Source organism: Macrobrachium nipponense, chromosome 10, assembly GCF_015104395.2.
Source record: "Macrobrachium nipponense isolate FS-2020 chromosome 10, ASM1510439v2, whole genome shotgun sequence".
In the NCBI taxonomy this organism is placed as follows: Eukaryota; Metazoa; Arthropoda; class Malacostraca; order Decapoda; family Palaemonidae; genus Macrobrachium; species Macrobrachium nipponense.
This window is the reverse complement of record NC_087204.1, coordinates 22264122-22276516: the sequence shown is the minus strand read 5'-3', so window position 1 is coordinate 22276516 and position 12395 is coordinate 22264122. Positions and strand designations below refer to the sequence as shown.

General features: G+C 35.4%; 1 protein-coding gene across 1 annotated transcript in view; it reads left to right on the top strand.

Moving 5' to 3' along the window:
- Positions 1–12395, top strand: part of LOC135223461 (inactive tyrosine-protein kinase 7-like) — a 178514-nt gene that overhangs the window by 159720 nt on the left and 6399 nt on the right. Inside the window, 8 exon segments of the mRNA XM_064261882.1 lie at positions 4575–4701; positions 5340–5545; positions 8028–8172; positions 9487–9620; positions 9919–10215; positions 10562–10692; positions 11394–11571; positions 11979–12106. Of these exon segments, the coding sequence (XP_064117952.1) occupies positions 4575–4701; positions 5340–5545; positions 8028–8172; positions 9487–9620; positions 9919–10215; positions 10562–10692; positions 11394–11571; positions 11979–12106 (1346 nt within the window).

Genomic DNA, 12395 nt, shown 5'->3' with positions numbered 1-12395 from the left:
ATAATCCTCTTACAGTCGATGGCTTGGTATAAATAGAACGGGGAAGGATTCTCAGTGTATCAATTCTGCATGAACAAGACTGGGAGACAGGCTAAACGGTCCATAGCAATTTTGATAAATGGGAAAAAGAAAGAAAAAAAACACCACGGCTGAAGAAGTATTGAAAGCAGAAGTAAGGAAATATGAAAAGGTCTGCCTCAAAGAAGTTAATGCCACAAAGGCGATATATATATATATATATATATATATATATATATATATATATATATATATATATATATATATGTATATATAGTATGTATGTATGTATATATATATATATATATATATATATATATATATATATATATATATATATATATATATATATATATATATATATGAGGACGGAACCGTTCGGCATTTTCTGAGACATAACATTTTCATTTCCCTATGTTGGGTACAACTGAATTACCATATCTTCGTGCTTAAGAAGATTACCAGTTCTATATATATATATATATATATATATATATATATATATATATATATATATGGTCAAATATATCTGATTATTGATTGCAAATTATTCCAAACAAAATTTGGCAGGTAAAAATAGCACAGGTTCAAGATTAAATTTTGACACACTTTTTAACGATATACATAAAGATTTACCTCACATATGAAGAATAATTCATCTTCCTCAGTCTGAAGAGAACGAATATTACAGTAACCACATAGATAAACCTCTAGATTAAGCTGAAAAAAGTTTTAATCACATTAACAGAATCAAATATTTTTTCGGGAGCGATAGCTTGTGCCCCAACTATTAGTGTCCTATGTAATCGAGTTATCAATTAGGTTTTCCAATTTTTTTAATAAGATAACCATTAACTATTTCTTATAATGTTTACATCTGCTCCTTAATAAGACGCATATTGGAACTGGCATTTTTTTAAATATTATAATTTTTAAAGGAGTTTGACCCTTTTCCAGTAGCATTCCTTGATTATTTGTAAATAAAGTATTTTTTAGTATTAGCAACATTTTTGTATAATCCTCATCCGTTTAAAGTTTTATATTTCTCCTAGATATTTCTTTTGGGGGGGCAGGGGGGGGGGGAAGTTTTTTTGTACTTAATATCCCCCAGATTTTAAATTCCATTTTTCCCGAATTGCTGAAAACCCGGGGAAAAAAAGCAAGACATCCCAAGGTAGTGGCGCTCGCTTTTGATACGCCGTGAATGGCTGTCAAAATGAAAAAAAAAAACTTCTGAACTGAAGACAACTTTGCAGCCACTAAAAATGTAGCAGGAGCCTAATTACCTTGGCCTTCAAAAGGGGTATAACGGCTTCCCTTGAAGCTGTATATTTTCGGAGGGACATCAAAGAGAGAGAGAGAGAGAGAGAGAGAGAGAGAGAGAGAGAGAAGTAAACATTCTCCGTGTTTCTTTCAAGCTCCCAGAGCAGTATTTTTGTAGTGCGTAATTTCTTCTTAATCAGCTCTTGGGGTTTTAATATTGCTGACATTTTAATATCAGAGCTCGCTCTTTTTAAAGCGCCTATTGACATTCTGGTTTACACACGTCTCGTTTGCTCGGGGAGTGAGCCTACAAGCTATTTTGTTGCTGTTGTTGTTCTTGTTGTTGGGGGGGGGGGGGTTATTTAGGAAAGGTCTTTGGAAAAGCCTAAAAAGGTCTGGAAAAATGTTTCGCGTTGAGTTAAAGATGCAGAAATTTTAGGAGTGTTTTACACTGAGTTGAAGATACAAGAAATTTAGGATAGGATATTTATGAATTTAGTCATTAGAATAAAAATGTAAAAGAATAAATAATGTGCATGTTGAACATTACAGAACAATTATTTCTAGTGAAATACAGCGTTATTTATTTTAATTTTCGTTGGTGAAATAACGCTCTATTTGACCGTCGATTTTAGCACGCACCTCGAGTAAGCTGGAGGTCGGTACACACCTTTTTTCTTTTATGTGTTAGGTCCGTGGATTCGTGTCCTCTTATATTTTTGTCTTGCTCTTGGTTGAATATGAGATTTCAGTTTTCTATTTGATATTTTAAAAGCAATTGATCATAGAGTTTAATTACTATTTAAATGTGAGATATTGATTTTCTTAATATTAATCATCTGTTTAAATGTGAGATATTGATTTTCCTAACATTAATCAAAACTTGTAAATAAATGAGAAAACGCAGTCGCATAGCAAATATCTTTTGGAATATGGAATTTTGGTCCGAGGCCAAGTGCTGGGACCCACAAGGTCCCAAGCCTCGTAAAATTGTTGTTTTTGTAAACTGCTTACAATGCCTGTTACAGTTCTAATTGATAGTTTTAAGTACTGTGATTGTGCTGTGTTCCAAATTGAATCTCTTCTGTCGGTCCGCTGCTCTGACAAGCTTATTCTTCGTCGAAGGAGAGAGAGAGAGAGAGAGAGAGAGAGAGAGAGAGAGAGAGAGAGAGAGAATTGCTTTGTAACCGAGTGAGCCCTCTCTTCTGGTAAGCACGTCTTAACATATCACTGGAACCGTGGTGTCACCGACCCCGCTACACTGGAGCAAATGTAAACAAGACTCAGTGAATGGGGGTTTTTGTGAAATGCTGCTGGATGTCAGAGCGCTAAATTAGATGATGGTGCGAATCATATTCCTCGTAAAAACGAGGGTGGTGTACTGAACACCTCTTGGTGGGCGTTATGAACACCTACTAAGTCCAGTTCGGAAGGAGCAGGAGCTCTCGGCTTGACAAGATTCGTTGCTCTCGTAATATTTCGTGTTTCTGTCATCCATGGATTCGTTTGTGGCTGATTTGTGCACTCTCAGTGTTTAACTTTGATGTGGACCTTACTTTACAGACCTTACATCTTGTTCGGGTTGCCCCAGGTCCCTCAGTGTGAGGCACCTCTAATGTCTACCAGAGAGTTGCTAGTGCATCTTCCCGGTATAGTTTTGCATCTTCCAAATCTTGGATGGTCTGGGATGCAGCTTAGATATTTGTCGAGCTTATTCTTAAACACATCTACGTTCACTCCTGATATATTCCTCAGATGAGCTGGCAACGCATTGAATAGACGCTGCATTGTCGATGCTGGTGCGTAGTGGATTAATGTCCTGTGTGCTTTCCTTATTTTTCCTGGTATAGTTTTGGGCACTATTAATCTACCTCTGCTTGCTCTTTCTCATATTTTTAGCTCCATGATGTTTTCGGCAATTCCTTCTATCTGTTTCCATGCCAGAATTATCATGTAGCATTCTCTTCTCCTTTTTAGACTATATAATTTTAAGGATTGTAGTCGTTCCTAGTAGTCTAAGATCCTTAACTTCTTCTATTCTAGCTGTAAAGGACCTTTGTACACTCTCTATGTGTGCAATATACTTTTGATAGTGTGGGTACCATATCATATTTCAGTATTTAAGTGGACTACGAACATACGTTTTATAAAGCATAATCATGTGTTCAGCTTTTCTTGTTTTGAAGTGCCGTAACAACATTCCCATTTTTGCTTTACATTTTGCCAATAGAATTGCTATTTGATCATTGCATAACATGTTCCTATTCAACATCACACCAAGGTCTTTAACTGCTTCCTTATTTATGATTGTCTTATTATTAGGTCCCCTATATGCATATAGCTTTCCTTCTCTGTTTCCATAATTTATTGATTCAAATTTATCAGAGTTAAATACCATCCTATTTACCTCTGCCCAATCATATACTTTGTTAAGGTCTCTTTGCAGCGCGTTCCTATCTTCATCACAAGTAATTTCTCTACTTATTCTTGTGTCATCAGCGAGACTACTCACTACCGAGTCCTTAACATTTCTGTCTATGTCTGCAATCATAATAACAAACAGCAATGCAGCTAACACCGTACCTTGTGGCACACCGGATATTACCTTAGCTTCATCCGATTTTCCATTGTTTGCAATAACTATCTGTTTTCTGTTGTGTAAAAATTCTTTTAACCATCTTCCGACTTTATCCACTATGTTTTCTAATTTTCTTCGCTAATATATTATGATCTACCTTGTCAAAAGCTTTTGCAAAGTCTAGATAAACCACATGTTTCATTTCCGTTTTTCATATTTTTGTATATGTTCTCACGGTGGACTAACAGTTGGGTTTGTGTACTTTTTCCTGGTACGAAACCATGTTGTCCTATATTAAACAAATTATTTTTTTTATTAAATGTTTCATAATATGTGCTTACTCTTGAAGTGGTATATGTGCGTAGTTTTTTCAGGATTTAGATTAATTAATGCCACCCTCTAGGCAGTTTTGACCAGGGCAAACGTCACGTCCTGAGAAGTGAGCCAAAAGAAGTTAAGGTTATAATTCAAATGTGATGGCGTTTATCATGTAAGCACAGCCTCTTCCTTAACACACCCCCACCCCCCCCCCCCCCCACCCCCGCCCTCCACTTCAGCTGTTGCCTACAAAGCCATGATTGGTTTGTAAGATCATTTTAAAACTGACGTAGACCTATTCTCACTGTAGTACCAGCACGTTCGTAACTAGTAACTTGGTTGCTGTTTTATATGTTGAAAGTAGTATTAAGACTTATTCTCACATTGCTCCTCACAGGGGTCAGCGATTCCTCGAAGGTGGTGTTGGGTGACCCGAAGGAGTTGGAATCTGTCAGTTCCGGGAGCTCCATCACGCTCAGGTGCAAGGTTGAAGGAGGACCACAGCTCTATTACTCTTGGAGGAGGTGAGTCTCTCTCTCTCTCTCTCTCTCTCTCTCTCTCTCTCTCTCGGTAGCAACTTTACTTGGATTAACAGCTATAGGGCCCCATATGAGTTGTCAGGTTAGGAAAGATTAGTTGATAAGTAACATAGATATATTCTCAGCCTAAGAATGTAGACGTCCTTCCTTTTACGATCATACGTTGGATTCAAGCGAGACCAGTTTTATTCGTTATGAATAAATTTACCTGCTAATAGGATCCTAATAGGATCATTCTTTTGTATTATTCAGGTTTCAATCCTTTTGAAAATGTTTTTTTAAACTAGTGTCTCCGAAAAATAAAATGCCAATTTAATTTTTTGGCAACATTCACAAATGCTTATGTCAAAGATTTAAAACATTTATAAAATAACTCCTTCCCAATGAGACCTCAAATACCAACAGAGAATTGCTTTTGCGGTCAAGAAAATTTTATTAGTACTACGTATATTCATCAAGGTCTAGAGATGGAATAATTCACATTATTCGTTAACGACTTTGACAACTTACAGTTCTGTTCTAAGTGGAGATCTGGGTAACATTTTATTAGGATCTCTCCATAAAGTTGCAAATGTAAAATACCAAAAAGACTCATACCAACTTACGTCATTACATTCCGCCAGAAATGGAGATCCAGTATCTGGATTACGGGGCGTAACGGTTTCTCGAAAACGTCTGACCATCGACACATTCGACGCCAATATCCACAATGGCGTCTACACCTGCATCGCCACAATAAATAAGCCAGCAGCCGCTTCCTACCAGGAATTGGCGCCAGTTGAGCTCATAACCACCACGGCCAGTATTCCGCTGATCCTTTCAGTATATGGTGAGTACATTGGTATGTTCTTACTTTCTTCTTGTAGTTTGAATTTCGTGTGTTAAATGGTTTAGCTGTTATACACTACAATAGATACTGTATATAGTTAGGACATTGTTAAGCCGAAATATATATATATATATATATATATATATATATATATATATATATATATATATATAATATATAAATACATATATATGATAATTATCACATAATCGATTCATATAGATCATTCGAGCTGCAAATGTCCTTTAATATCTAATTCGCTCTACCTCGGAATTGATATATTTTCATATATGTAACGAAGGGGAATTTTTAGTTGATAATAATTTCGTCCTCCCATGAGGGGACGAAATTATTATACACTAAAATATCCACTTCGGTACATATATGAAAATATGTCATTTCCGAGGTAGAGCGAATTAGTTATTAAAGGACATTTGTAGCTCGAATGATATATATATATATATATATATATATATATATATATATATATATATATATATATATATATATATAGGCAGTTTATCACATATACGTTAAAATACTTAATACTATCCTGCAGCCAGATGGCAAGATCAGACTAAAGAACTTTTACATGATCTCCTATAGTTACTATAGTGATAAATGAATGTACTACTATGAGATTCAGGGTCTCTGTAACACGGTTTTTTGGACTTTGCTCCTTGTCAAACCATCGGATGTAGCTGAAAGTTGACATATGTATATTTTACAACCACACACAAATTTTGTCAGCATTGCCAATAACCTAAACCCAATAGTTTGAATTTTTATAGAGTAAAAATGATCTAGACGACGTCATGGCCAATTATTACGAGCCAAGAGTCGAAAAACATTCATCACGTAAGCAAGGTAAACACCTTTTGACGTAAAGCCCATCCACCAACTCCATCGGCTCTGAAACCCAAAGACTTTATGAATGGAGGAACGATACATAGATGTGGGTGGGGTATCAGTGCTAGTGTAGTAATACTACTGTAGCAGTAGTGCCGCAACAGTATAGCAGTAATATACATGAATTAAACGTTTAGGCCAACTGCTGGGATCCTTGAGGATCATTTAGCACTTCTTACAACTACTCGAGAAATTAGTTTTTATAGCCAGAAGTTAAATTTTCTAATCCAACAATTCCCATGATAGCCTTCAGTGTTATCCTGAATTATAACGAGGCGAAAGTGGGTGGAGCCTCATGAAGTCATCATTCTGACGATAATTATTGGTGAAGGTTTAAAGCCAATATACGGTACCGGCTACTTTTTTTTCAGTAAATAGGTAGATAGCCAATAAATAAAAATTGCTTGACATTGGATATAGCAGTTATCAAATCAAGCTTGTCTACTATGTTTTCGAAAATTACCAACTATTCCCTACATCTCAATCTGATTGTGACCTATAAAGTAGACTGTAATTTCTTAGGAAACTTATTTTGTGAGTTAGACTAGTAATCGAAGTATTTTTGTATTTATTAACATATTTTGTTGGTTTGTTCATCATGACAATTATCAGTGAAGAGGTTCCAGAGTTCATAAAGGTGTACTGCTTTGCTTGTATTTAAATTTGTATGTCATTGTTGCCAGAGGTTTAGCCTTCGTTACGTACAGCCAATCATCCACCGAGAAAGAGGGAAGAAATGCTGTCATGAGTTACGTAACGAGTGCGTTCGAAACCTTTTCTCTGAGTAAGATAGCCCGTCTTCAAAAAAAGTCACTTTTACATTATAAGTACCAAATTTATTCAACCTACGTAATGCAGAATACAGTCAAAATGTATGTGTTGATATAATATGTATTCTGAATAAGCGTCATATTTATGAAATGCATAGATAAAAAGTTATTGCGAAAAAACCGTGTTACAGAGGCCCTGAATCTCATAGTAGGTCCTAGCACATTCATTGATTCCTTTTAAATATGCTTAGGACTCCTGAAATGTGAGAAGTGCTAACACATTCTTCGCCACTCTAGGATAGACAGCCAACTGTTTTCAAAATTTAGAGCTTGTGGTCAACAGACTGCAAATAAGTCATGTGTTTTCATTGTGCTTCAGTGGATTCTGTGAAATTTAGTTATTTTCTGTTCACTCGCTACTGCTCCCAGTGTATGTTGACTGCTCAGTACGAGTACTTCGTTTGATTTATTTAGTGTATAACTAAAGACAACTTTATAGATATCTGTATACCTGAGATATTTATATGAACATTATAGCCGTTTGTAGAACATCTCTTATGCCAAATATATCGAGTTATTGTTCCCCTTCATTTTTCCCTCATATATATATATATATATATATATATATATATATATATATATATATATATATATATATTATATATCTATATATATAATATAGGTACCATATTAATGCTAAATATAGAATAATGATAAATATAGAAAACTATAGTGTAAAGGACATAAAATTTGTCATTAGCTATAACATATTTCTGCAAATTTAAAAGAAAAAATTATCACAGATCCACAGCTGCCAAGTGTAAAAGTGGTTCCAGAGTCGTTGGTAGTTGGTCCAGGAAGATCGGCAGAGCTTCACTGTAGCTACGAAACTGGGACTGCAATCGAGTGGTTTTTCAAGGACAACGGACCCCTCGCAAATTCAACCAGGTAGATTAACAGTGTGTGTTTGTGGGCATGTATATATGTGTGTGATTCCAACGCTAAAGCACCGAGTACTATACTCCTGTGGTGTTTGCCTATGGTAACACTGCGTCCCGGGCTTTAAATAACATTCTATTTCGAATATTAACGGTGTAATTCGCATACAGTAAATTATTAAAACACTTTTCAGTTGCAAATGTATATTAAGATATCCTTTTATTTACCTAAAACTTACACATAGCGTAACCATTTAAGGACCGGGACGCAGTGTTACCATGCGCGACCACCACAGGCGGATGGACAGATGGTAAAAAACAGAGCATGTATATTCTTACTTATAGTTAGGCTAATGCCATGGTGTTTTGTTGGGGGATGGACGGGGGCGGGGGACTTATGCACATCGACAATAATTTGGTTTTGGGGGGGATGTCAGAAGTTTGATCTCCGTTAGTTTGACAGAATTCAATATGAACAGCTTGTCGTGACATGTATTAATGATAAAGACGTGGAAAATTCTGCAAGGGTTATCGAAGAATGAAAACTGTTTCTGGAGTGTTGTCAAGTGTTAACTCTGAATATATATAAACTGATCGAACACTGATATAATTGTTGTTCTTTTGAAAATCAGGTGACCAAAAATTTATGCACCAAGTTTCGTCAAAAAGAAACTTAAGTCTGAGATGGTGATTAGTTCCTATGAAAGAGACAGAGATGAAAAATACGAGATTTAAATAATTGAATATTAACTCTGCACTCATTTTTTTTTTTTAATGCCGTGCTTGTAAAATATTGATTAAAAAAAAAACAATAGGAAGCTTAATAATTTTGAACAGTCCTCGATAAAACGTGATGGTAAGAAAGCGAGAACTAATTTTCTTAGGTCAGTATTTTGTGACACGAAAGAAAATTGCATAACTATTTTTATGGGAGACTTCGCTAATCTGAGACATCCTGAGAGCGGTCGTAATGATGTTAAAAACGAACTATTGTTCACTTTCATTGCCTGTTTTGAATATGAACCACATAGGAATGCTAATACTTCACTGGTTGCTTGGTTTTTGAACGCACTTTCAAGAAAATCTAATTTTTAAACGATAAATTTTACTGGCAAACAAACTGAAAATATTTACATTATACCTACTGTTATATTGATGATGTTCAATTTTTTTTATACAAATTACCATTAGACCTATGTATAGCCCCACCTTGCATTGTTATTTGTTTTGATGGCAATGCTTGTGCTGCAAAGATGAGTTTCTCGTTGTCATTACTTTTATCATAACTGTTTTGTTCTATGATTAAACTATATCTATTTTGCAGATACACACTGAAGAGTAATGGTACCCTCGTATTGTTGTCGGCTGACATACTCGACGAGGGAGTTTACAAGTGTGTTGGGAAGCACCCTCACAGAGCGCACAGGGCTTCTTTTGCTGCCTCAGTTACTTTGGCCTGTAAGTTTATAAGTATGAATTCCAAGTATGAATAAATAATTCTGTGACTGATATGCGAGTTAATTATCATGAAAAAAATTCAAGTGGTTATGCAAAATCGTACTCTACCTCCTGATTATACAGACAAATCAGTCAATCTTGACTTGTTGAAGGTCAGTTCACAGAACAAAATAGTAGACTTAAGGCTCTTCGTTTATATTAAATGCTTATGACTGTTCTTATAAGTATGATGCATGCCACACTAATCAGATTTATGGTTAAAAAATTGTACAATTAGAGTGCCATGTTTACCCGGCAGATTTGGATAAGAGTACACCTCCAACTTTGGAACCAAGTGCCATTGTTGGCTCTACTCATGTTGTCGGCTTAGGAGGAAGACTCCAAGTGTCCTGTTTACCTCCTCCCGGCCTTCCTCATCCTCAAGTGGCTTGGGTTTCACCTCATCTAGGAGATCCCGAGAAGGCCAACTCCATCAAGGTTGATGGAATCATGCTGGTCATTGAAGATGCTTCATATGACCATGTGGGCAACTATACATGCATTGCATCAAATCTGGGTGGGAATGCATCTGTTTCCATGCAGCTTGTGGTTACACGTAAGCAACTTTAGTCATGCTCTTAACTTTTAAAGCTTAAGTAACTTCAGGACCTTCATTAAAACGGGACTTTTCAAAAGTACATGACACTAGCATTAATTTGCCCATCTTAGGAGCTCATTTTATTTTTAAAAGTTCGTGACAAAATTAACCATATTATTTTAACACTGTAAATTGTTAAACTCGTGTATATTAGAGTACCCAGGCCTAACATTAATGGTAACATGTTTCAATGATTTAGTGTATTAAAGAATCTTCTGTTCACTTTGTTACAATAACATTAAGAACTGGTATTAGACTCTAATGAATTAGAGAACGTACCTTTGTCATTCATGTCAATTTACAGGTAAACCCAAGGTGGAAATATCATCATTCTTGATGACAGTGTTAGAAGAAGAAACTGCAAGACTTGAATGTAAGATGGATGCCCAGAGTCAGCCCTATTCAAATGTCAGTTGGACACAAAATTCACATCCTGTAAGTCATATATTTTCATAGAAAATCAATTTATATTTTCCTAGTTTTGCTGTGAATGTAATAACAGCTGTTGTGTGCTTCTGTTAAGCTCATTAACTTGAATTGGACACCAGCCCATCAATCCTAACAAACCTTATCAAGTACAATGTCCCAGACAACTCATCAAAGGTTGACCTGATTGTAGACAGGAAGTATAAAGTTAGGTTGCTATGACTCTAGATAGGAAGTATAAAGCTAGTAAGGGTATAGAATGAAATGCATAGTTAATGGATAAGCTTGTGATATTGCTTTGTTGCAAGACAATCTCAAAGGTTAAATATTAAATCCAAGTATCATGGAGAAAAGTCATGGCTAATAACAATACGTATAGTCCTTTGGAGTTACAAACCATTTTAAATATTTCTGAATGTCGTTCCTATAAATATTGTGTATACAAACATGAAATATTATCACAGAACTTAAGAGTTTTTGGGAGCCAGCTTTACATTTGGCAAATCAACTATAAAAGCATGCAAAATAATTGTTTTATATCATTAACCTCTTTCATATCAGGTCACCCAGACTTTTGCAGTTTTTCCCTTAGACCTCTGATATTATCAGCAAAAATTCCTATTCCATTTTTTTGTTGGATAAGTAAGCCCTTTTCAGTGGATTTTCCTACCTGCAAGTACTCTATCTAACTCTACTTTCAATTTAAACAGGTAAGCATTGATGATTACCGTGTATCTCTGTCTGGAATGGGAGCAGGAGTGTCTCAAGGAGTTTCTGTCTTGAGAATCAGATGGGCTCGATTAGAGGATGCTGGCCTATACGCCTGTGTGGTCACTACAGCAGGTCATCCTCCTGTCACATCTAAATCTATGAAACTTGTTGTTACAGGTAAGTGGTTTTAAGTATATTTGTAAATGTGACATTGAGAGTTGTTTCGCTTTGGAATTTTCTTCTTCCTTTTGTCTTTCCTGAATCTTATGATCTGGCTCCTTTTAACACAATTTGGTTTTGGAATTACATGCTCTGCATAGTATTTCTTTACATGGGATTTCCTTTTGAAAATTTTTAATTGATAAGTTTTCTTTTGTTCTGATAAGACATTCTTTTAATATATAAATAATTTTATTTTTTATTTATTGAAAGCAATGATGGTTATTCAATTTTTTTATATGTTGTGAAATTTAAGTTATTCCATTTTATTCTTGATATCAGAATGCAGTATGCTGTGTCTGTATCATATTTTTACATGGCTTTTAATATGCACCTTGCTATTAATAATTTGTTTACTTCTGCAGAACGCCTCAAATTTTCCCCACCCCCTCAGGACTCAAGAGTTGAGTTAGGGGGAAATATAAGCATTCCTTGTGAAGCCAGAGGAGAGGTCACCCCCAAAATCACCTGGCATCGTGTTACTCCAACAGAGGTGAGAGAGAGAGCGTGAGTTTAAGGTGTAATTCCATGTTTATTTAAAATGCCCTCTTCAGTTGTTTAGAACTTTATTCAGTGATGTTTCCCAGAGTCATTGGACCTTTTGAATTTTTGAAAAATGTCCCTTTTTTTCATTAAATTAGTATTTCTTAGAAATGCTTAAAGTTCACATTAGTTATTACTTAAATATGTAAGGTTTGAGGTTGATTATCATAAAGTAACATAAAATGATTGTAGTATACTAAAATAAATCGATAGTAATTGACTTTTCTCATTTTCCTGCA